Source organism: Ambystoma mexicanum, chromosome 1p (assembly GCF_040938575.1).
Source record: "Ambystoma mexicanum isolate Mex_15411 chromosome 1p, UKY_AmexF1_1, whole genome shotgun sequence".
Taxonomy (NCBI): domain Eukaryota; kingdom Metazoa; phylum Chordata; class Amphibia; order Caudata; family Ambystomatidae; genus Ambystoma; species Ambystoma mexicanum.
In genome coordinates, this window is record NC_090921.1 from 625,545,795 (window position 1) to 625,571,841 (window position 26,047).

General features: G+C 44.8%; 1 protein-coding gene across 1 annotated transcript in view; it reads left to right on the forward strand.

Moving 5' to 3' along the window:
- LOC138577245 (fibrillin-2-like) overlaps nucleotides 1–26,047 on the forward strand; it is a 454,244-nt gene that overhangs the window by 356,605 nt on the left and 71,592 nt on the right. The window contains exons 31-44 of the mRNA XM_069649613.1: nucleotides 1,731–1,856; nucleotides 3,594–3,716; nucleotides 5,160–5,282; nucleotides 6,071–6,196; nucleotides 11,696–11,818; nucleotides 12,997–13,119; nucleotides 16,001–16,162; nucleotides 16,515–16,583; nucleotides 17,311–17,436; nucleotides 18,111–18,236; nucleotides 18,327–18,476; nucleotides 19,932–20,003; nucleotides 22,673–22,798; nucleotides 25,538–25,663. Of these exons, the coding sequence (XP_069505714.1) occupies nucleotides 1,731–1,856; nucleotides 3,594–3,716; nucleotides 5,160–5,282; nucleotides 6,071–6,196; nucleotides 11,696–11,818; nucleotides 12,997–13,119; nucleotides 16,001–16,162; nucleotides 16,515–16,583; nucleotides 17,311–17,436; nucleotides 18,111–18,236; nucleotides 18,327–18,476; nucleotides 19,932–20,003; nucleotides 22,673–22,798; nucleotides 25,538–25,663 (1,701 nt within the window). The remainder of the gene's footprint in view (nucleotides 1–1,730; nucleotides 1,857–3,593; nucleotides 3,717–5,159; nucleotides 5,283–6,070; nucleotides 6,197–11,695; nucleotides 11,819–12,996; nucleotides 13,120–16,000; nucleotides 16,163–16,514; nucleotides 16,584–17,310; nucleotides 17,437–18,110; nucleotides 18,237–18,326; nucleotides 18,477–19,931; nucleotides 20,004–22,672; nucleotides 22,799–25,537; nucleotides 25,664–26,047) is intronic.

Consider the following 26,047-nt stretch of genomic DNA (forward strand, 5'->3'; position numbering starts at 1 on the left):
TTGTGGTCATTAAATATATGCTTCTTCTGTTCTCTGATATGGTACAAAAGAGTAAACTTCTCCTGCCTGGAAGTTCTCAATTTCAAATGGAGCTTTCATACTTCTGTCAAGTTGAAGGGACAAGCAATTAAAGTGTTGGTTAAGGAAATGTCCCCACGGGCCAGTGCCCTCTCTACATCTGTAACAGGGGGAGCAAAATAGAGGTGGCGTTCAAACACATTAACAAGGGTAGTTCATTTAGAAATCCAGCATACCGTGCAGAAGGCTGAGAATAGGGCAAGCAATTATTTCAGCATACCACATTCTAAGGCTTTGAGAGTTAGGCTTTGTAAGTACTGCCTCTTTAAAAGGTGGGCCACCCAAAATTAGTCATTGTTCATAAGCCTTTGCAGTAGAAAACCTGCATTTTCCCATAACATCTAAACACAACCTCATTACGAGTGCAGCAGTAACCCTGCCGGTGCTTCCGGCGGGTTTCCGCCAGACTCGTAACACTTTTCCAGGGCCTGACTTCCCGGTGCCACCGGGACATTAGAAGTCCCGGCTGATTGCGAAGACAGGCGCTGTAAAATGTTAGTCCCTGTTCCCATGGAGCCCCATAGGACTCCATGGGAATGGGGACAGGGAAGCACGGGCACCGATGCTAACGGTGCCCGTTCTTTCTGTGAAAACTCTGCGGGTGGGGGCCATTACGCCTGGCAGGGCAGACCTCCCGGGCGCAATGGGCTCTGCCCGCAGAGTTGTAGTGTGGTGGTCTGGAAATAGATGCCATTACGGTGCAACCGGCACCCATAATTTCGGACTGCCACACTTGTAATGAGGCAACAGTATTTCCTGTGACACTTGCCAAGGGATTTGAGTCCAAAACATGGTAAGAGAGCGCTGTGGCTATGCATATTTACACCACAACAAAGTCACTTTTTAGTTGGTCTCTTAAAGATAATGCTAAAAAGAGGCAATGCTATACACTAATCGGTTGGTGAATGTACCTGTCACAAGGTTTGTTTACATAACACCTGTGATGGAGGGGATCACGCATGTATTTATTGAACAAATGTAACTGTTAATGGCCTCATAGCGACCAGGTCACACTTACAAAAGGAATTGGGTTTTTTAAAGACTTTTTGAGTTGTTTCAACTATTTTTGTGTGCTCACCTAGAACCTTTACATAATATAGACATTATTCTGAAGGGTACTGCACCTCTCAATATGAACATCAACACTATATCTCTGTGGCACATAATTAATTGCAAATGTGTATTTTGATGACAAGCAATGGGGCATTTATGTTCTGAAAGATTGGCAGCACTTGGATAGACCAGCTCTTACCTCTAACTAGCCTGGCACAATCACACCAGCCAGGAAATCCCCTTTTCCCCCATAGGCAAGGCAATCTCCTATATGATTTCCACTGACGCTAATAAGTGATTAAACATGTTTTCTTTTTAAATAAACACCTTACATCTTCCCTCCCTCTCGCTTCGCTTTGATCCTCAACGCGTGGTGCTCCTAACATGTTGTGAATCAGAACGAGGCTATAATGAAATACTGATAAGCCCGGTCTGTGGCACATTGATGAAACATCATCAGCTTCAGTCCTGCTTGTGTTCAGCTCATTCTGGGCGCACACACCAGTGGTTCTCCTGGGGGCCGGAGGGTTTTCCGTGATCTGTGTGGTTCATTGTAGTTTGACCTACTGCATTTCTTATTCTCCCCCTCCCTTCCTTAGACGTAAATGAGTGCGACCTCAACCCAAATATTTGCCTCCACGGAGAATGCGAGAACACAAAGGGCTCCTTCATCTGCCACTGCCAGCTGGGCTACTTCGTGAAGAAAGGGACGACTGGCTGCACAGGTAAGATGCTGGCATACTACCCAACTTATGCATGGGCACCTGCTCTCCTGCCCCCAAATATAATAGTGTTTCATGAGTTAATGTGTAAGCTAGCCTACTGACAGTTCACGGTAAGTACAACCTTTATCAAGCCATTAATATCAGAAAACGGATTAATAGCCCAGAAACTGCTAAATGGACTTTTGCCAGCTGTCGTTTTGGCTGGAAGGCATCCAGGTTTGTTATTAATAAAATAGAGGCAAGTGAGCAATGTTGAAGAAACCCCCTACACCGCTTGTGACTGATGCTGTATGATGTTTGCAGAAGGATTGCTTTGCGATGAAAGTCAGAGAAATGTGGCTTTTCCAATTGTCCCAACCATTTGCAGCAGTGAGGTGGCCATTTGGTTCTCTCTCTGAGCAAGCATTGGTATCAATAGCATGGCGCCATATAAAGCCATATGCTGTTCCATAAAGAACTGCACAACTTGCTATTTGCATAATAGCCTAGTCAGGCCCACCAAGCCAAGCTCCTTTCCTAGGCTAGCTATAGCAGAGAGTTCAATAATCGCAGATTTTACAAATATATATTTATATACTTATAGAAGAAAAAGAAGTAGACTTAAGCCCAGTCACAAGCGTGGCGGCACTCGGGCATATGAAAAAAAGACAACATTCAATCCATAATCTAGGCGTACTTGCTGTTCGCCATTAAGCCTGTAGTGACATTTTGATGTGGACAAAAGAGGGCAGCAGAAAAACATGACGCGTTTCACCCGACACACAGGCTTCGTCTTGTATATATATATATATATATATATATACACCCCGAGGATGAATAATTGTCCTTTTATCCCTAAAGTAATTATACAGACAGCATGACTGTAACAATACAGTGCTCTACATGTATACAAATTGCTTCATTTTTACAGTGGCGCTAGTAAAATAGTTTAAGTAGTTGCCAGCTAATGAAATGTATTGCCAGCCAGCATGAGGCCCTTTCCCTCAGTTCGATCTGTTGAAGGGAAACGGGGTTTGCATTGCAGCAGGCGGGGGGAGGGGGCGCATAATACTGGGTCATGTAAGAGTCAGAAAAGTATGCTTTTGTTAGTAACAGTAATTTTTCAGATGTGTGAAAATGGGTCTTGGGAGAGTGTGCACTCACATAAATTGGCAGATTGTGTGGAATCATTCACAAGTTCTCGCACCAAGACTCATGGCCCTCATTCCGAGTTAGGACTACACCATGGAGTAAATAGCTCCATGGTTGGCAACCATGGAGCTATTTACTCAATGGAATACCGGCATGGTGAATGGAGTAATTACCGGTCCATTCCAAGGTTGGATGGACCGGTAATTCCCCATTCACCATAGACCTTCCCCATCCCCATTTCTGCCCCCATAGGGCTCAATGGGAATGGGGAAGGAGGTCATTACGGCACCGTAAATTACGGTGCCGTAATTTACTCCAAGGTCACTTTGCGGGTCCCGTAATTTACTCCTGCTAAAAGCAGGAGGTAAAAAGGGACCCGCAAAGGGAACTCGGAATACGGAGGTAAGGGATTACCGCCATCGGTGCCCTTACAGGCGCCGGTAATCCCTTACCTCCAACCTCGGAATGACCCCCATGTTCGCTAATGGTCACCTGATGGTCCCCCAAGGCCACTCAATTCTTGCGATATGCCTTTGGAGATGAGCTGACAGGGTTTCGAGACATTGCTCTGACCTGGCAATCAACGCCTTTTATCTCTTCCCACAGATGTTGATGAGTGCGAAATCGGAGCACACAACTGTGACATGCACGCCTCTTGTATCAACGTCCCTGGGAGCTTCAAGTGCAAGTGCGGCAGCGGCTGGGTTGGAGATGGCCTGAAATGTACTGGTGAGTTTCCAGAAAACCAAAGAACAGTTTTCCTTTCTGTGAGCTTTTTCTGACCGTCTAGTGCACAATGTCCCTGATGAAGGACAATATCGGCATCAAGTCATTTTATCGCAAACATTATAGAGTGGTATGTAACCGAACGGACAATAACACCTAAAAACACAGAAAAGATTAAATAAATGTATAAAGGGTAGTGGGGTAAGGGGTTAAAATGGATGTGATTGGAGTGGCGTTATAAGGGTGGAAAATAGGAGGGTTTGGGGGACTCCCCCGTCCAATTAAAAAATCTGTGCTTTTCTGTGTTTTGACCTCGATGAAATGTACCACTCCATAATTGTGCTCGGTAAAATCACATATAACCATAAAAGGTCAATGTACTTGCAGGCTACTTCTATGTCGTGTCTATACGTTTGAGCACAGGGGGTTATTTTGCAATTTCTCTGGTGCAAAGGCAAGGCATTAGCCCTGTATGCACTATGTTTACACTCCAGGGCATGTTGCTGCCATTTGGAGATGGAGAAGGCGCATGAAACAGAAATAAAATGTCCACTGTGCATTCCTCCTCTGGCTTCAAATTGCAAATGCTTTTAGGCCTACGTGAGATTTTCATAAAGATTCAAAAGGAATGGATTCCCATGTAATCATCCTGCTTGTAGCACTTGGTGAAAGGCGTATTCCGTAGGAATCCAATGTAAATGCCATCTGCTAAGCATAATTTGCAGGTGGCATTTACATGTTTTATGCAATGGAGAGTGCCATTTTCACTCTTTGATTTTCCCATTTTGTAAAAGTTGAAAATTGCATGTAGGGGGTGTAGCAGTGTTTACATGGAAGGCACGCAATGACCACTTTGTTCTAAGCTCTGTCTAATATTTGAATGTTACTCTCATTGCTTATGACATATCTCAAGGCTTCCTGGAGCAGGGGTCTTCAACCTTTGGCTCTCCAGATGTTTTGGACTACAGCACCCATCAGCCTTGGCCAGTATCGTCAATGGTTAGGGATCGAGGCCGTTGTAGTCCAGAACAGAGAGAACAGCTTGCAGACCCCTGCTCTAGAGCTTTCAAGGTGTGATGCACCTCAGTAAAAAACAAATGATACCTCAACTTTTGAGTATTTCGAAAGGTTATGTTTCTATTTGCTATAGCTAAACAAGTCATATCCAAATATCTGCCATGATGCTCAGAAGATTCTTGGTAAAACAGAGACCTGCAATATAACATTGGTAAGAGCACACTAAGGAGAAATTTAAAAAAAATAATGTTTAACACGGGAAAGTCCAATTAAAAACATTTGTAGATCCGGCCCTTAGAATTTTACATGAAATCCGTGTGGCAAGTGAGGTTGGGATGTTACAGAATGCGGCCTTATGATAATTGGATTTTGGTACATAAAGTGTACTAGGTCATTATTCTAATGTGATGTCATCTGCTTGAACCTTAGACGTGGATGAATGTTCCACAGAGGAGCACAACTGTAACATTAATGCAAACTGCGTGAACACGCCAGGCTCCTACCGCTGCGCGTGCCAGGAGGGATTCAACGGTGATGGCTTCTCCTGCTCAGGTATGTGGAACACTCTGCTCTGCAGCACCTGCACTGCTAGGTCCTGAGTGATCTTGGGATGCCCAGACAAGCTCGTGACATCATTCAGGCCCATGCTTCAGAGTGCATGGGATGGACACAAAAGGTCTTCTTCTGTACGAACCTCGTCAAACTGCACATCAGTTTTGAGGGTTTCCTAGCCATATCCTATGCTTGTGCCATTTGCACGATCCGGCACCAGATGTGTCTTGGAATGGGTGGCAAGTGAAGAATGAAAGTCCTTTTATTTGTGTTGTATTGGGAGGAGGGTGATGTTTGCTTTTCCTAGTACAAATATTTGAACATTCTCCAAGGAAATGTTGGGACACCTGTTACCAAGATGCATATACTCCATCTACCACAGGAGTGGTAAGGGTGCGTCTAATAATGATGGCATACAATCTGGCATTGCTGCAGAAAGTGCACCCAACAAGGGCACAACTCATCCACTTAAATCGGAATGACATAATGCAGCCAAGCCTCGAAGCCGGGAGACGGCTGCAGTAGAAACCAATGCGGCATAACAAGATTATTTCCATTTCCATTAGTGGTTAGTGTAGACCTTTTATCGCCAGTCTGCTTTTACGCCATTCCTGGCCCCTTGCATGACTGTACCGCAGATGTCCTCTGCCAACTCTCCCATGACACACAGTCTCCATTACTTGCAGTGTTGGCAGGGGCCCTGCCCTGGTGAAGTGGTGGCATTTCAGGGCCCACTCCACCTTCTGATGTGAATCTCATCTCTTCTCCCTCTTCTCCCTTCTGTGCAGATGTCGATGAATGTGCAGACAACATCAACTTATGTGAAAATGGGCAGTGTCTGAATGCGCCCGGGGGATACCGCTGCGAGTGCGAGATGGGCTTCACGCCGACTGAGGACAGCAAGGCCTGCCAGGGTAAGAACTACTGTCAGGAGCATGTGATCATGAAAGGTGCACAGCTCTATGGTATCTGTACTCTTAGCCACACCCCCACATCCTCTCTGCACTGGGACCACTCGCTATGGATTTTGTTGGTTGGCATCTCTCTGTTTTTTGTCTTTCAATCCACCTTATCCTTTGAAAACTTCTTCAAAGTGATATTATTATTGCACGCATTCAGATTCGCTATTAAAGATTAATAGATATTATATTCCAGGGAGATTGACGTGGCACTCCGCCATTGGCCAATTGTCAGTCCTTACGATCCAGTAATGCTGCAGATACAATAAATGCCTCCGAAATTGGCCAATGAGACGGGGAGCTGCATGGCTCCCCCAGTCACCCCTCAGGCAGACCATTCAGCATGGCGCTACCCCTAATCACGGAGGCATCGCACTGAGAGCCCTCCCACCTGCTTTCCTCGTCACCCGAGTCGCAGCTGAGAGGCGCTGCTCGGGCACCCCTAAAATCACCGGCCCACACCCTCAATCCTTGACAGAAAACATGGTCACTCCTGGCATACGTGATCCAGGTCATTGGCTCCCCCTGCAGCTGCCACACATTATCCTCGCTAAGCCGCATCGCTGTCCATCCGATCTTCACTCTGCCTACTTGGGCCTTAACTGCAGACCACGTCCCTCAGCACGTTGCTATGTGATTACTGGCAGCCCAGCCATTTCCCTGCAACCACCCCAGGCAGATTGCCTCCCCCCACCTCCACTCCCTTTTTAAATGTGAAAACATTGGTTTTTGAATCAGAACATAGCTTTAATGTTATTATGTTCCAGTTTAAAAAGGGGATGAGGGAGGCAATCTGCCAGTGAGCACCTAGCACTTTCAACAGAATACTATGGGCCTCATTATAAGTATGAAGGTAAAGCAACAACGGTGCCGGTAGCTCTACCGGCACCGTTGCTACCATAACGCCATATTGCGAGCTGTGCTAGCGGGTGCCTGTAACCCCGTCAGGTCTGACCTGGCGGGCAGAGCGGCACCCGCGAGCACAGCATGTCGGATGCACCGCCATCTTTGCAAACAGTGCCGGTGCAGCCGACGTCCCCATTCCCATTGAGCCCTATGGGTCTCGAATGGGAATGGGGATTTACTGGGCCAGGCACCCGCGAAAGGGCAATTACCGGGTCCGGCTGGGACGGAATAGCCCGGTAATTGCCCATTCGCGGGTGCCGGACCTGGATGCGAGTATGGAGGTAGCCTTGCGGATTTTACCGGCAAGGCTACCTCCAACCTCGTAATGAGGCCCATAGCTTCATAGACCCCATTCTACGACTGTACCTAGAGCTACGGGCCCATAAACCTTGTTCAATGCCCTCCCCTGTATGGCCCTCAGGCTAGGTCTATAAAGCTTAATTCTTTTAATTATACATTTCAGTCCATATCAATGACACTAATGGATTGCCACACAACATTCCAGCGTATTACCATCTACTGTAGTGCCTGATTTTAAAAGGCCACAGTTACGTAAACATGCATTGGCCCACTATATAACATCAGAGAATTAATGAAAGATCTTACCCCTGCTCCTACCAGTAGTGCTCTCAAAGATTGTTTTCTTGATATAAGTACACTGGGCTCCATTACACGTTTGGCAGTGCAGTAATAAAGTAGTGTTAATTCCATTACACTCCAACTAATTACCATAGAAACCATGATGCTTCGGTTTGCAATTTGGTGACTCCAGAACAATATTCAAACCCTTCAAAAGTGAATAGTCTTACCTTTCACTGATGACCGTTCACATGTTTCCAAATGACGTACATTGTGCAAAAGCACCCAGATTTCTAAGAGCCCAGCTGACGAACCCCCGGGGCAGCATGTAAGATGCAGAGAAATGATCATTGATGCAGCTCTCCCTTTCCCCTGCATGAATAATGAAGGATTAGGACCTGAATACGATTTAGGCCCCGAGTACTGTTACTGCTCAGGAGTGTTATCATCTTGAGTTGGAAGGAGTAACAGTGCGCCGAATGATCATGTTGTGGTAATTAGCAGAGGGGTGTTTACTGGTAATCATTGACTGGCATGCAATTCTACCATTTGTCATCCATATTGCATCATCACGCAGGAAGGCAAGAAATGGCATGTAAATGAGCTGGGCGAGTTTGCTATGGATGTGTGACCATTCTAGTCAACGCATGGCATCACCATGAGTGCGGGCTCCTTGCGTGACACCAATGTCATTCCCCGTCTTAATATCTAAAACCAAGGTAAAGATTGTCAGCATGGAACGAAAAAGAAATGATGCACAAAATGGGCAGCTCTTTAAAATCATGAAACATATCAACTCATACGCCTTTTATTCAAATTAATCCAAGATGTTAAACTTTCAAATTGCCTACAAGTTTCATTTTCATAATCTGCCGAGGTCGATAAGACTATTAGCACTTAGTGGTAGTTGCAATACATGTTGTGTTGTTGAAGTAAACATGATATTTTAATAGTGAGCAAAGTAAATGAATTGGCAGCTTAGTTAAACTTGAGTGGGTTTACATGAACATGCATCAGGTGTCATGTAAAAGTAAACTGTATCTCTAAGAAGGTGGAAGCATATTGTAATGACGCAGCTTTCTCTATGGTGTGTCAAATGAGGTTATGCTGTTAAAAAAAGAGGTCCTCCCAGAAAGGCATTGTCTTGTTGAAAGAAACTTTGCAGGGGAAATTGCATTGTGGGTTTCCTGTCTGCGTTTTCTCCATGTGCTAATAATACTGACATGTTCACAATAAAACGGGACAGTAGACTATGCGTTAATCACAGAGACCTCCAATCCCCTCATTCACCTTCACCAAAAGCCCACCCCTCTGCTTTGCTCTCCCCATAGGACCCTGAGAAAGCTCTGTGATGCCCTGTTATTGTCATAACAGAAGACCATTTACATTTGCAACAGTGCTCTCAATTGCCTTTATTATAATACTATACTCTGTATTTTTACTTAGTCAATGTTGATTACTTTTTGTGCGCTTTTTATTTTAAATGTAATACTTTGACTACTTACCACCTATGTTTGGGATGAAGAATTATTGCCTGAGATCTCTAGAATCAAAGGGCTAACCAAATTAGGTCGTGTCCCTGGTACAAATGGAACCACTCCTAAAAGTGAATCCTGGAGTAACAGAATACTTGTCTCACTCCTGTCAGTCTGATAATAGGGAGGGAAACCCCTACAGTAGTTTACTCCTGGGACCCCCATCTTGGGCCAGCAGGAATTTATGTTAGACCACTCTGGTGATATCCTGAAAGTAGGACAAACCACAAGGGTAATGTCACACACCAATTGTAGGGGAAAGGGCTGCCCATCCTGAGGAACCTCAAACCTCTGAAGTTCTCCCCTGATGGGCTCTGTGCGCTTACCTTCCAGTACCTCACCTACCTGCCATAACCTTTGCTTCACTGGAGGGGAACCCTCCCATTGAAAGCAGGCCTTTCCCCACAGACCTTTTAAATGTGGTGTCTTTCTTTGTTGGCCCATACTAATCACTCCCCTAGGGAGCTCCTCTACCAGCAAACTGGCTAGTTCAGGAGTCCCATAGGATCCAATATGTTGTGGTGGTCCTTCTTTCAAGCTTGGATTAGGGACACTACCAACTACCTTGACAGATATTGTAGGTAGGACAGGGTGAACATACTATTCCCTCTGCATCTTTTTCTGACTCTTTGGCCTTTGGGTTTCCCCTTAGACCAAGGTATTTCCCGGGGCTTGGCTAAGGCAGCCTGATTCTAATACCAAGTGCTTGAAGTATCTGGTGAGTTTTATCAGGACCTAAGTCTTGAAGAATGATCTCACCCAGAACTGTTCTTGGAACAGTTCGGCTAATGTTGACAGATGCCCTGGCCATTTTACTATTCGCAGCTCTCATGACAAGTGCTGCTGGAACATTGAAAGAGGGCCTACCAGCCAACTGAGTATCCCCCATGGGATCTCTGGCAAGAATCTGTGGGTTTACCTTGGAGGAAGTTACATCAGTGGGACTGGGCCCAGTGTTCCTAACAGTAGACGTACCTACACCTGCTATCTGACCACTATCCTCAGACAAAACATGATTACGGGACAGGACTGGCATGGGAGCAGAAGCTCCAGCATTACTAGGGTCTAAGGAATCTAGACATACTTCTGATTCTCCACCTGTGAGGAAGGAATCCAAAGGGAAGGACTCCCATGCAAACTCCTCTTCCTCAGCCTGAGGAAAGGCCAGACTTGCAGAGTGGGCACCCAAGGTCTTACCCTTACACCTGGTGCCCCTCTTCCTAGGGTCACTGGCTCCACAAGTGAAACAAGTCCCACTGGCTCTTGACACATAGGGAAGTTTAGAGAAACCACTGTCATGCTTGGGAGGATTAGTCCCACTACCCTGAGCTGACTCGTGTTACTCCCCCTTGTTAAACCTTTTTTGGGCCTTCTTGGATAAAGTGTTATCTAGTCCCCCACCCTCTTTCTACCTTTGGTTATTTACCTCCTCTCGCTTACCAGATGCAGGCTTGTCCTTATGGGACAGTCTTTGTGAGACCCATCAGTTGGCTTTGCTCACTCTTGTTCAGATTCTTAATAAAGACTTCTAGCATCCTGAAGAGAACCACATTGGGGCCAGTGACTATAGGGCACTAGGCTCCATCTTCTTTTAGCTAGGGAGGGCATTTTAGGGTTTAGTACCTTATATTCTAAATTTGTGTATGGTGCTTCTTTATTTTCAAAATATTCGTTTTATAACTGATGGTTATTTACCTGGTTATTTTATTAATCTGTTTTATTATCCTACAGTATTCTGAAATTGATCAAACTGTATTCTGAAAAGTGAAGGGTTAGAGCACACGAAAGTGAATGGGTGTATACACAAAGTGAATGTTTTAGTGTGTTACTTACCTGTGGTTTTTAAATGATAAAGTTGTCAAAGGCCTCAATAAATAACTGTATTTTTATACATTGTGCCTAACGGGTATTATTAAGAATGTTCTGCACGTTTGTAACTGAATACCTCACCACTCTCACTCCCTACTGAGTCTAAGCTTGCTGTCCAGTCACACTACTCAGATAGAGTTTGACTAGACATTAGAGTGTGTCCTTATTCACCAGAGTAGGGTGCCCTCTTAGAATCTGTCCACATGGCTGATTCTGAGAATCGATCTTGTGTAACTCACTTGAAAAGCATTGCATGTTCTCAACCATAACTTGCCTTTTGAATCAGATGTAAACTGCATTTTAAATAGGGTATAACATAAACATGCATAATTTAAAACATTTTCTAGGTGTTCATCACACTTACGCCTAAAATTAAAAGCCCTGTGAAACACACGCTTTGCCTTCCAGTTGCAAAGTTCACAGACCTGCAGATTTCACATTACCGTGTATGCAAAAATGAGTTATGTACATTTGCTGACATGTTGGCCAGACGAGCCACATGGAGATTTTCACCTGGATGATATCACCTGTGGATCCTAACATTCCTTATCTCGCTCTCTGACAGACATTGACGAGTGCACATTCCAGAATATTTGTGTCTTCGGGAGCTGCCAGAACCTGCCCGGGATGTTCCGCTGCGTCTGCGATGATGGCTATGAGCTGGACAGAAGTGGAGGCAACTGTACAGGTATGGAGATGACATGCATTCCGTATAACAGTACAATAACAAGTGTAACATTAAACATCATTTTGTGACAATCTTATCATTTTCATTATCAAAGCTTTTCACAGTATAATCTGCTAGATGTGGCATGACCAACTAGATGCATATGTGAGAACCCTTTAACTTTGCTGGGATCTCGTCCTCCACTCTGAAGAAAATGACCTTGGTGCACTCATGCAAAGTCATCTTCAGTTTCCAAAAAGAAGACTGTCTTTCTAAACATTGCGACATTTTGCTAACTTCAAGGTGTCTAATGGCTACTTCAAAAGGCTTCACTTCATTCTTATGTTGGTATTGGCCCTCATTCCGAGGTTGGTGCTAGTCATGGCGCTATTAGCGCCATGACTAGCACAATACCGGTACCGCCACCGACGTGGCGGCATGGGGACTTACCGGTCCATTCCACCCTTTGCGGGACCGGTAAATCCCCATTTGAAATGCCATTCCCCATTCCCATTTGAGCCCCCATAGGGCTCAATGAGAAGGGGAAAGACGGCAATAACGGTACCGCAAATTGCGGTAACGTTATTGACCCCGGTATCCCTTTGCGGGTCCCGTCCTTAATGCCTGCTAAAACCAGGCATTAAGGGAAGGACCCGCAAAGGGACCTCGGAATTGGGCGCAAAGGGATTACGGGCACCAGTGTCATTACTGGTGCCCAGTATCCCTTTGCGCCCGGGTCGTAATGACCCCCATTGTGTAGAATAGCGTACCCACATCAATTCCATGTTGAGGATGCTATGTGCTGTTCCTGAATTCTGTGTATGTATAAAGCAAGCGCTCAAAGCTCAAAGTGTCAGACATGGTGCCATGGAGGAAAACCTTGAAATGTCTCTACAAATAGCACACGATGCCGCTGTTTCATGGACATTTCTGCCACTCCCATGCAATGTACCACTGCCTTTCCCTGTGAACCCTTGGCTTTGTGTCCAATCAGATCAGTGCCATACGCAACGTCCCAGTTCAGTGTATTAATTAAGGCATTAGTACACTTTGGTTCTCCTAGCATTGCCATTGCAATGTAATCAGTAATGGTAAGGGTGGGTGGATAGAATTTGTACACTGATTGGTCAGTACTGCAGGGGTGCCTCCAAGACATGCAGGTGTTGTCATGTCTGCTGAGACTGTCCCTCTTCTTCCAGATGTAAATGAGTGTGCTGACCCTGTGAACTGCATCAACGGCCTGTGTGTCAACACTCCCGGCAGCTACTTGTGCAACTGTCCCCAGGACTTTGAGCTTAACCCTACAGGAGTGGGGTGTGTGGGTAAGTTCTGAGTTCGACATTTTAGATCCGATATTTGAAGGAAGCGGAATGTGCATGTGATGGAGAAGGTATCATGCTACATACATGGGATTCGTCAGCAATATGGGCCCTTAGTTTATACTGTTAAGATCTGAGCCATGCCACGCATGCCGTGTAAAGGATGTCTGTTTCCTTCTCATTTGGGGCTATGCAACGTGTTCAGAAAGGATTTTCTTTTTGCAAATGTCCTTCCATTGTTATCCCTGGAACCCCACCCTCTTGCTATGGCTTGAACCCCGTGCTGGCATTTGGTGGTAAGAAAAGCCTTTTTGCTTTACTTGCTTTGCCCAACTGAACTCTTTTGTGGGCTCTGGTTAGCCCTTGTGGTTACCAGTGGAGGGAGCTATGTTCTCTGTACGAGATTCCTGTGTTGTTTTGCTGTAGCACACATCACCTTACAGTGGAGTGTTGCATGGGCACAATGGTTGCCAGTCCGGAATCAACGGTGCTGGTAAGCTTGCCGGTACCGTTTTTCCTGACCGCCAATGTACAAGTTCTGCGAGCGGGTGCCTTTCCACCCGCCAGGTCTGACCTGGCGGGCGGATAAAAGGCCCCCGCTCGCAGACCTTTACGGATGCACCGGAACCATTCGGTGCATCCATCCTTCCCATTCCCATTGAGTCCAATGGGATTCCAATGGGAATGAGGAGAAATATTTTCTGCCGTGGCCGTAATGCCCCGGTAAATCCCCATTGCCGTGCGCCAGGAAGAAAATGACTCTGGTGGCAGCTGTGCTGTTTTTACCAGCACGGCTACCACCAGACTTATAATGAGGCCATATGTTTCTCTTTTTCTTTCCACTTGTAACATTTTTGTTACCTTTTTTGATGTACCCAGGTTGGGCTGGGGGCACTGGATTATTGTCTACCCTGTGTTCTTCCCGTGTACTGGTGTCCATATTTATTTCTCACCACATTTAGCCATTTTGAATAACTTATACTCAATATGTCCGTTCTATGCAATCTCCTCCCTGTTCTTTGGTCATCTTGTTCTTTGGCCTTCTTCCTGCCACCCCCAGCTCAGAGTTCCCGGGAAAAGTGGCGCTATGTGCATCCTGGCCGGTTCTGGGGGATGGCACTGTCTTGTCCCAATCCACATTCCAGTCAGGGGATGTCTGTTGCGGCAGACAGAAGACGGGAGAATTCAGCTGAGGATGACCAGAATTGCCAAAGCCCAGTCCCGCTCAAGTCCTACCTTTCTTGCAATGATCCAAGAAGACCCTCGTTGATGATTCAACCCTTGGACGGCTAGGAATGACCTATAGACATGGAAATATTTGACTGCATCCACAGCTATGTCCTCTAACCAATTGTGCAGTTTCATCAAGTGCCATCACAGAGCTAGTAAGCTGATCCTCATTATTGGACCCAAAGCATCTAGTGTGCTGGGGAAAATTTATACGGTGCTCTGAGTGTACTGTCAGTGTTGAATGTTAGAAGGGCTTTCAATTTAGAAAGATAAATAGATTAATCCCCTAAAACCTCAAGTCAGAAGCTCCACCTAGTCACCCCATCTCTCGACACATACCCTATTTTCTTTAGAAAACCTGCCATCAACAGAACGCCATGCAAATATGGCACTTGTTGGGCAGGCTCATCCTCGCTACCCTACTCCTCTCCCCCCCTTTACATTTCCTTGCACAGTCTTATTTTTGCTCTGACAGGTAGCTTGACAGGCTCAGTTTAATTCCCTTGGGTCTGGGAAGGGACACCTCAAGCCTCATGGGATATCCCTAGCGCATCTTGGGGCCATCACACAACCATGCTCTGACTAATTCCAATACCATCCCCTCAAGTACTACAAATTGCCATCCCTGGAAAATACTTGTTATCACAAGTTCCTATTCTCCCTTTTCCTGATCAGCATTCGTGATCCACTGCTAATGACTGCACATGCACTCCTGTAGCACACTATAAAAGCAACTTAAAGCAAGATAACATCGCTGACTGGTTCAGTCGCTTCTTACTCTGCCTCAAACCTTAGGCCGCCGGATAAACTCGGGATAGAGATAAAGAATATGCCCGTAATCATGAGTGATGTCTATTTTCTATGTCATAAGACAGTGGGCCTCATTACACGGTAGGCGGTAAGGGTTTACCGGTACCGGTATTTTACCGGTAATGGTAAACCCTTACCGCCTTACTACGAGGTCCCTTTGCGGGTTGGGGAATTTAACGCCTGCTTTTTGCAGGCGTTAAAAACCAACCCGCAAAGGGACCAGGGAGCTAATTACGGTACCGCAATTTGCGGTGCCATAATTAGCACCTTCCCCATTCCCATTATGCTCTATGGGGCAAAAATGGGAATGGGGAAGGGCAATGGGGGAAGGGGGAATTACCGCCCCACCAACCTTGGAATAGGGCGGTAATTCCCCTTTCCACCAAGGCGGTGCTGGTATTTTACCGGCATGGACCAAGGTGCTAATAGCACCTTGGTCCACCGCCATCCGTGTAATGAGGCCCGGTGTCTCGTGGCAAAGGCCTTTGCTGGAAGATTCCTTTCTTTGGAATCTAGAATACACACAACTATCGTGTGCCTCTCGGAGGCTGGTGTGAGAGAGTCAGTCATGTTCACCTATCCAACACTGATTAACAGCGTCAACTGCCTTCCAATTGGCAGTTCAAAATCCAGCCTAGTTCCTTTTAAACTATTCAATTTCTTCTAGTGGCGTCTTTAGTCTGACCGTTAGCAATCGCCTTTGCTTAGTTCATTCCACTCATAGAAATCCCTTCAGTGTCACCCACAACACATTTCATTTATTGCACCGTTAAGAGGTCCTTTCCATTCCATGGACAGGGGTCCGTTGTGATGATCTAACTGTTTGTCTTTCCTCCAAATGTAGATACACGTGTAGGAAACTGTTTCCTGGACACCCAGCCCAGGGGCGATGGAGGGCTCTCCTGCAGTGCTGAGATCGGCGTGGGAGTCACACGGGCCTCCTGCTGCTGCTCTCTGGGGAAGGCCTGGGGAAACCCCTGTGAATTCTGTCCACCTTCAAACTCAAGTGAGTAAGGGAGCAGCTTCTATACCACTCAACTTGCTACAAAGGGTTCTAAAGGTCATCTTAGTTCTTCGCATTCTACTGATCTCCAGTATTCCACTACGGAATCCATCTACTTTCTACTAGCTACAATCCCCTTAGTAGTAATACTGACTCAAAAGTCACTTTTATTGTATGCACATTTTGCTCCTGTGCATTTATGGAAACTATACTGAAATCCTGACTGAAATTTACTCTTAGGGCGTTGGCCAAGTTGAACCCTACTTTTTGCATATATCAAACAGTGTGATTATTGTGTTCATGTTCCAGTGGGACTTCCCTTAACAGCATCCTGGTTCTTTCTGTTTCTGTGCAGCTGAATACAAGACCCTGTGCCCAGGTGGAGAAGGCTTCCGACCCAACCCCATCACCGTCATCCTCGAGGGTGAGCAGACGCAGCTGCGGGAAGGAGCCCATGACAGAATTAAACTGATGATTTGAGGGAAAATACTAGTGAATATTTTAGAGTTTTAGAGTAGTAAGAAAATACAGAGAAATATTCACTGTTACAGCGATGATATAAATTATTTGATAGAAATCAGTTAACTTTTTTTAACAAACAGAAATATGCATTAGAATGCACTGCAGTTGGTAACAATAATGAAAGACACAGTATTAATCCACATACTCTGGGGTCGATTCACAAAGAAGACTTACCCTAGTGCACCCGCATTGTCACTTTGTGCATTTTTTTGTGTGCCCCTTTTACCCAATAGAAGGATTGAAGCTATACATTAGGGGGCAGATTCACAAAGCAGTTACTCTAACTTAACCTGCGCGTAAACTTGGAGGGCACTTTTTGATTTGCAAAGAACTTGCTAGAAGTAACTCTGACTTACTACTGACTTAGGTTAGGAGTAAGTCAGAGTTACTTCTCAAATCACCAGCCTCTGGGGTCTTTCAGAAGATTTCAGGTGAAGTTAAGCCATTTCTTTCAACTGCAGTAGGTTAGTCGCTATCCTCTAGCGAGCACCTTTTACAATGTTTACTGTCACCAGGCAGCAAACAGTCTAGGGCGCAGGTACGCTGTGCCTGCTTCTGTGTTTCTGTTGCGCCAGTAGTAATCAGCTTGAAGTCACTCGATGTGATCATGCTCTGTCACGCTCTTCTAGATATTGATGAGTGCCAAGAATTACCCGGTCTTTGCCAAGGAGGAAACTGTGTCAACACATTCGGCAGCTTCCAGTGTGAATGCCCGCTGGGTTACTACCTGAACGAAGACACACGTATCTGTGAGGGTGAGTATCCAGATCTCTGAGTTCATTTCCTTCTGTATTACATTTTGAATGTGTAAAGAGTTTCAAGGCTTGTGAACCAACCCACATTCTCACAGCAGTCCTTTCCTATGCATTAGAAAGACACTGGTCCTCAGCTCTGATATCTTTTTTTCCCTAAAGCCAGCATCAACAAAAATGTCCTGCCTTCCCTAAAGCTGCCCAAGACTGCATCAATGTCACCCTTGAACCTTTGGTTTGAACTTTTCATAAATTCGACCTTTCTTTGAAATTTTTGAACCACCTGAAATTCGTGTGGTTGGAAATTCGGAAAAATACATTCACCCATGCTTATATGTAACTAACAGCTCGTACAATTGTAATATGACTTTTTATTAATACTGGTAAATTGCATACTTAAAATGAAATTGTAATTGTTTAAAATAATTTGGTAATTTTGTGAAAAGTCGAATGTTTTTTTTTTCTGACTAAAACACAATAAATTTAAGAATAATGAATGCATGCAGACTATCCCCCTTTCCTTTAGCCTTCTCGATGGTTCTATGTATTGTTCACCTTTTGTGTTGATATTTTTCAATCATATTGTTTCAGTTCTATGCATTTGCGTTTTAAATAAAAGTTCTGTGAATGTTTAAAAACGAACGAATCAAAATTCTTTTCACCCCGTGCCTTTCCAGATATTGATGAGTGCAGTGCTCACATTGGCATCTGTGGACCTGGCACGTGCTACAACACGCTTGGAAACTACACCTGTGTCTGCCCCCCTGAGTACATGCAAGTCAACGGAGGAAACAACTGCATGGGTAGGAATACGCCCACTGGTCACTGCACAATATTGTTTCTTGCTGATCGTGTCTTTGAAATAGTTTCTAACTGCTAGTGGTGCTTTGCAGATATGAGGAAGAGTGTCTGCTACCGGCACTATAATGACACCTGTGAGAACGAGCTGGCTTTCAACATGACCAAGAAGATGTGTTGCTGCTCCTACAACATTGGCAAAGCCTGGAACAAGCCCTGCGAGCCATGCCCGGTGCCAGCCAGCAGTAAGTCGCGGTGTCCAGTCAAAATGTCGAAAACAGTTGGTCGAATGACAAAAATGTCGAAAAAATAACATCTAAAAAAAATGTCTAATGCTTTCTTTTTTTATTTAAATTTTTTTTGGGGTTCCGCAAGTAAAAAAAAATGTTAAAACAGAACTTTTTTTTTTTTAAGTTGGGTTGAGGGGGGAACCCCCCATTTCGAACAAAAAACAAACAAAAAAAGACATTTGAAAATATTTTTTTCGACATTATTTTATCGACATTTTGACTTTCGACCAAATGTTATTCGAAAATTTCACTATAAACCGCAAGTCGCATCCTGGAGCAAACACTGAAAAGAATAGAAATGCCCACAGGCGCAGGTAGCGCCAAACATGGGACTAGGAGAAACAGTGCAAGCAGTGGTGCAGTGGCGGGCAGGAGACGGGGTGAGGAAGGATGAGGAAAGAAAGCAAAGCATACACACTCTAGTGAGGTCAGACAAGAGACACAGGACGCGACTGACAGGAGGAAGGAGAGCAAGACATCTTGCTTGCTGATGCTGCTAGATGTGGTCTCCCATAAAACTGACCACCCAGGGAAGTTCGGACATGCCTGCATCGCTGATAGGACAGCTATGGCCCACAAATCAAGCCAGGCACCGAGTAGCATTGCTTGTCTAAGTGGCAATGCCTCAACCCTACCAGACTTTTAGATGCACCAGATTGTTGGGCATAACATCCTTACATGTGACTGACTCCGACCCAGCCCTATTGGCCCTTTAGGTGCTACACCCATTGGGCATCTCCCTGCTTTTCCTGGAGGCCTATTCACCTCTGCATGACACTCAGACAATTGCATCTCTGTTCCTCTTACACATCTACACAGCCTCTCTCCAAATCTCAACTCAGAGATGTTTTCACAGATAGAAGCTAAAAAAACATACTTGGAAAAGCTATTTGTAGGGCGATTGACTTCTCCAACATTACAAACATCATCCAGGGATAGCACACAAAATGTATGGAGAAGAAAGAGGCAGGTTTAAAAAAATATTTTGACCAATCAACGTGTATAAATCCAATGTAGGCTAAAAATACTGGTGATGACCCTAAACGGAAGCACACCCTATCCCTGCAAGGGGGTGCTGTCCCTATATCAACGTTGCTGTCAACATCTTTTAAAAAGCTCACCTCTTTCTTCACAAATAGCAGAACAGCCTCCCTCACCGCGATCTCGGCATCATGTTGCCAGAAGGGGAGAGTAGCAGGGAAAAGAGGTTCTTGCAAGAGAAGGGCTTTTATCCACTCCCCGCCTCAGGATAGACCTGAACTGGTGCCTGTGGACTGAGAGACTCTAAGATGCTGCCAGATCTCTGAAGTCCTCTTGTGAACACTTGCCAACAGAGAAGGGGTGCATTCACCTTTATTAAGCCATTACCTGCTTGCTGCTTCTACTTACACTTGCTCTGTCTTTTTGCAGCTGAATACCAGTTCTTGTGCGGTAACCAAGCCCCAGGGTTCATCATCGACATTCATACCGGAAAACCCATTGGTGAGTACATCCCTTGCATGGCTGGGCTTTTCCTACTGGTGGGAATATGCAGGGTGTGAGGGAAAGTGATCTGTATGAGTGAAAGCTTCAGTCATAGATTTTCCTCCTGGTCATGTGTGGACGGAACAGAACTGAGCTGCAGTACTGTTTTATTATGCAATAACTCCCGCTGAAGCACAGCAGAACTATTGTCCAAGGCAGCTGTGCATTTTGCTACCCTATGGGCTTTCAGCTAGCAGAGAGAAACAGCACGGCATGTGACTTGTGGCAAAGTCCACACCTTGCTTGGTATTTGGCAGAATGAATATTCACTGCAGGGCCTGTATATACGGGGCTATGCAAAATGTGTGACCCATTTTAGAGACTGCTCAGGAGATCAATTTTGGTCTAGGATATATGGTGCAGCTTGGGTTGTCGTAAATGCATTTTATATTTGTAAGGAAGCACTTAGGAGGATTAAATAAAACGATTAAGAATTAATGTATATATGGTTGAGGAAGCGTATTAGAATAAGTGCGATATAAATGTTAGTAGTTTTTAGTTATTGAAGAGGAGATTGTAAAGATGAATTAAAATGGAGATTGTTATGTATATGGACTGAATTATGTAAATATGTGCAAATTGTTCTTTTAAAATGTGATCATATTTTTAATGTTTTTTTTGTGTACATTTCTTTCTTATTTTATAAAAAAGTGCTTAAAGTTTTATATTGAACTAAACACACAATTAAACATTTTAAAAAAATAATCAGTAAGAAAAACAGGATTGATGGCCACCTTATTCTCTTACTACCTTCTGTAAACTACTCAAAAAACTTTATTGGTTCCTATTCGATTGGAAGGATGGGGCTCTTGTTAGCAATACAATCACACTACAATGGCCGGTGATGCCAAAAAAATTCAACAAAGATCTGGGGACACCTTACTTTCATTACACCCCATTGCCACATTTCTCTGGTTATAGGTCAAAGTATCGAATCAAAAGGATCGAATGACAAAAGGCTCGAGTCAAAAGGACTGAAAACAAAAGGTTCGAAAAAATGTTTTTTTTTTTTTTACATTTTTCTGGGGGGGTTCCCCCCCCCACAGCCTCTGTTTTTGTGGCAAAAAACACTTTTTTTTACCTAAACTGAAACCCAAAAAAATATATATAATTAAAAGAAAATTCAAACCTTTTGTTTTCGGTCCTATTGACTCTCACCTTTTGCATTCAAACCTTTTGTATTCGATCCTTTAACTGGACACCATTTCTCTTTCACACACTAGTATGTGTGAGAGAAAAGGTAAAGCTTAGTGAAAGAGAGAAGAGAGAAGATTGGTTATTATCCACTTTCTTTATCAACCTACAATATTTTACATTGTGCAGGTTTAACACATCTGATGCAACAAAATAATCAAAGAACAGTTTTTTTAGCGGGTTGTTTAAAGGAAAATTCCCCCAATCTGGTTATGTTATCTTAAGTTAAATGTTAAATGTTAAATGTTAAAGGTATATGTAACGCGCACCGTCACCAACGGAATTGGTCCCCAGGCGCTCTGGCGGATCTGTAAACGATAAGGTGGAATGGGTTAGTAAGGTGAAGAGGGAGTAGGATAGTGAGAGGAGTGGTGTTCTGTTGGCAGCTTCAACTTGGTGTACACCGGGTGCTGAGCTTTGGTGCGGGTATTGGATCGCTGTCCGTCCGCGTGTGCTGTTGCTCCGGCTTATGTGTTGTTGCAGTGCTGTGAAGTGTGTGTGGCTTGTTGTGCGAGAAATGGTTGTGTGAGTTTTTTGAGTGAGATAAGTATGCAGAGTTTGCGCTTATGTTGGTTAGTGGGTTACCTGACCTTTAGCATGCTAACATTCACATTTTTGACTAAGTGAGGCCCTTGTTGGCCTTCACAATCCCATCTAGATGCGGCGCAGGCCAAAGTTTAGAATTCCATCCAGGCGTGGGCATGCCAACACTCACAGTATTATCCAGATGCGGTGCAGGCCAGTGTCTAAAAATCTGTCTAGGTGTGGGCATGCCAACACTCACAACTCTATCTGGACGCCACGCAGGCCGGTGTTCCCAACTCCAAATGTGGCACATGCCAACATTCAGGTCTCATCCAGGCGCGGGCATGCCGTCCCTCAATCAATTCCATCTAGACTTTTAAAGCGCATCATTGAATAAGGTATGGCCTTGACGTGCTTAGGCAGTATGGAGTGGCAGTGCCTTGCGCAATCAAGCAAAATATTGCATCGTATAGGAAATGTTAATAGCAGAGCTGACTATGCAGATTAAAGGTTAGCCTTAAGAATAATTTATTACGTGCCTGGTTGGGATGGGCTCTGTGTTGTCTATTTTCAGATTAAGCTGTCGGATGGGGTCACACATGAGTCTTACCCAGTCGGCCAGTTCAGAGACCGTGCATTTGCGAATGAGGCGTGTGTGCTGAGTTTGTATAGTATATAGCTACCCCATTGCAGTTGATACCAGCGGTGGGCTCTGCAAACAGAGACATGTACTTCAACTAATGTCACGCAAAGCTGTTCATGGCCGGGAGGTCCTCTTTATCCTCTTCGGGCCAACCATCCCTAGCTGTGCTTCATTGCTATAGGACGCATGTCTTGCATTCGCTAATCCGATATCACTGATTCGCAGTAATGTTAAAACTGGGCTGCATGTTCTCTTCTTTATTCAGATATCGATGAGTGCAGCGAGATCCCAGCCATCTGCACAAACGGCGTCTGCATCAACCAGATCGGCAGCTTCCGGTGCGAGTGCCCGATGGGATTCAGCTACAACAACATCCTGCTCATTTGTGAAGGTAATGCTTCGCCTGTTCATCCGCAGCAGAGCTCCAAGGATGCAGCCTTTGTCATGCTGAGAATTCTTCCTGCAAATGAAAAAGCACCTTAGAGATTTGGTTATCCTACAGGAAAGTGACGACCTCAGTGCCTCGTCATTGATAGCTAAAAACATGTGGTGTTGCTTGGGGCATGGTTTGAGTGCTTGCTTATAAAAAAATTATTCAGAGGTTTTCCAATCAGTAATTTTTGGATGTATACGTTTTATTCGTATCAATTTGCCGTGGTCGATTTCTTTTATTTTTTTTATTTTACCGTTTTGAACACAAATATATGCGGGGAGAAACCCCCCAAACCCTCTTTATTATTTATTATCCCAAACCCTCCCCCCACATATATTTGCTGTCAAAACAGCCGCAACAAATTCTGCCAACTCCGTCGCGGGCAAATCGACCCCAGTCAACTTGGGTAATACCGTAATTTTTGACACAGGTAAGGAAGTGTTCTCACGATTGGAGATCAAGGATCACATGGTTTCCCCCACATGTTGACCTCACCTTCAGTTCTAGCGCCAAGGCTACTGAGAGTCAGTCCCAAGGGCAGGTTCAGCTGCTCCCCTTCTCTTTTCAACATCAGAGCTTCAATAATTTTCTGAAGCCTCCTGTAGATGTGTGGTTCTACCAAAACATCAAGCAACATTGTACATATGGGGTCGAAAGTACAGAACTGACACTCTGGCAAGTAGTATCAATTCTCTGCCAGATTTAAAGGGCCAGCAAGCATATGTGGCTCTCTTGCATGCTCCCTAATTGGCTGCTTAATATTTACCTCAGGAGCCCTACTATGAAGCCTCACCAGGGAGGAACTGGGATAGCTATGCCTCAGAGACCTAAGCATCTCAGGGTCACACCTATCCAAGTACACTCCTTTTTCCTATGTGAGTAGTCTCACATGACTGTCTCTGAGTAGCCGACCTGCTGCTGGCAGTTAGTTATACTTGGGGTAAGGCTGTTTACTAAGGGGAATTCTAAACAGCACAAAGAGCTGGTTCGCCAACATATGGGCAAATGTGGAAATGCCTAACGACATGCACAGGTCTTTCCTCACCCTACCTGACTTTTGGCAAGTAGGCTAAGTAGCCAGCCTCAAAAGGGCAAAGTGGATAATGCAGATATAACCTTAAATGGGGATTTCCTGACTAGACCATGTTCCAGTGTCAGCTAGGAATCTGCTTGGTTGAGTCTAGCCCAAAAGCTTGTCTTTGACTGGGACTATACATCTCAACCCATTGTCTCAGCCTTCTGTGATTAGGTGGTCGCCATAGGTTACAATGGATGCCCTACTTTGAACCTCCTCAGCTCCAAATCTCCTATAAAGAAAGAGGATTTGCACCATTGCTTGGTTCGGTGCTGGGATGAGCCCCAGAAACACTTAGAGGATGCTTAGACTGAAGAGGACTGTGCTCAGGTTCTGCTGGATTTCCAGCTACTCCCAGGCCGTCCCTGACAATGAAGCTTTGCGAGTGTCAAGGTGTAATGAAGCCTATGGAATGGTCCAGGACCGTGCATCAGTGCCTTGCTCCCTTAACCTGTTGGGACAAACTGTATCATCTTCGTGTGTGATCTGCGACACAAAGGCAAGAGCACAGATGACAGAGCATTTGTACAGAGCAACAGGTCACATCTGCCAATAACTATCTTTGAAAAATGCTGATACTTAAAGAATGTACATCTGCTTACCGGCTGCCATTGCTGGATCTGGGTATCAAGTTCCAACAGAAGAACCTCAGCATCCTGTGAACCGGGTGGGCCCCAACGCTCCCAAGCAGCCGCAAAGCCTTTTCTTCATGTCTTCTTCGAACTTCTTAGTTGGCTCTCTGGCTTGTTGTTGTGTCTGAGAACTCTTAACCTCTGATGGACCAGTCACTGGAATGCTTTTGGCCCCTTTTGAAATACCAATGGGCAGCTTCTGCAAGCCAAATGGTGCTGACGATGTGGATGTCTAAATAACTCGAGGTAGCTCAAAATAGAAATCTCTAATTACAAGGAAGGTCAATTTAATCCTCAAATATCTAACCTTAATGGTACCATCATCTTGAGGAGAGCAGGGCATTGCCCCCCTTTGAAGGCCACTGCACATACTGTTTGAGGAGCAAAAAACTACTTTTGAAGGGCAAACACACATTTAACAAAACTGAGCAGGGTACAACAGGCAATATTGGGCCTAATTACGAGTTCGGCAGTGTGGGCAATTCTTGGTGATGATTTCTTTACCAACACTATTTTTGACATTCAGGGAATTGCTGCTGATTTTAACACACCACAGAATTCAGCGTCTGGGGTTGAAGTTAATGAATTTACCTTCAGAATATATCAAGAGGCAAATCCTCCACTTTACCTGCAAAAATCGACAGATTTACCTCAGACGAAATACCGTTTACGTTAAAGCCCAAAAAATCCCCTTGCAGTCCAATGTACTTCAAAAATGGGGATTAACACCATTTTACCACCACAGGAACTGGTTACAATGATACATCAGGTTGGTGGTTATTCAGCTGAAAAATCATCGAATCACTACCCCGCTTGTACTGAGGGTGAACGTGCTGTTCCCGTCAAGGGGGCAAAGCATGACTTGCAATGACTCTGGTTGCTGCGGTTCAGCGTGAGTGAGGTCAGAACACTAGCACAGAAGCCCCTGGCATGTTGACCTATTTGAACGTTTTTACCGGTTATGTCATTGATTGATTTCACTTTGTGCAGATATTGATGAGTGCAGCGGTGGAGAAAACCTGTGTCAACGAAATGCTGATTGCATCAACATCCCTGGCAGCTACAGATGCGAGTGCTCAACAGGCTACAAGCTGTCACCCAGTGGGGCCTGCATAGGTAAGCGGCATGGCAGGACATGGTTCTCTGATTAGTATGAATGAAGTAAATAAGCATTATTAATGTAAACTATGCTACAATGCTCGCTCATTATAACTTATGGAAGTTTCAAAATGGCCACTTCATGCAGGTTGGCTGAAGTGGATCATTTCAGCATTGCAAGCAATTCCTGATCCACACATATATTACGCCAAATCTTTTTGAATTATTTTATTCTAGTTTATGCTTTGTTATTTCTCTCAAAACTGATCGCCTACTGTATGTGCTCACTAATTGCACTGACCAGTCAGTTACGGTCTGTGTGCAGTTTCTGTTATTTTTGTTTTTGCTTGGTGCCGCCAGCATTGCCGAGGCACACAAAAAGCTAAGCTTGCTCTTGCTGAT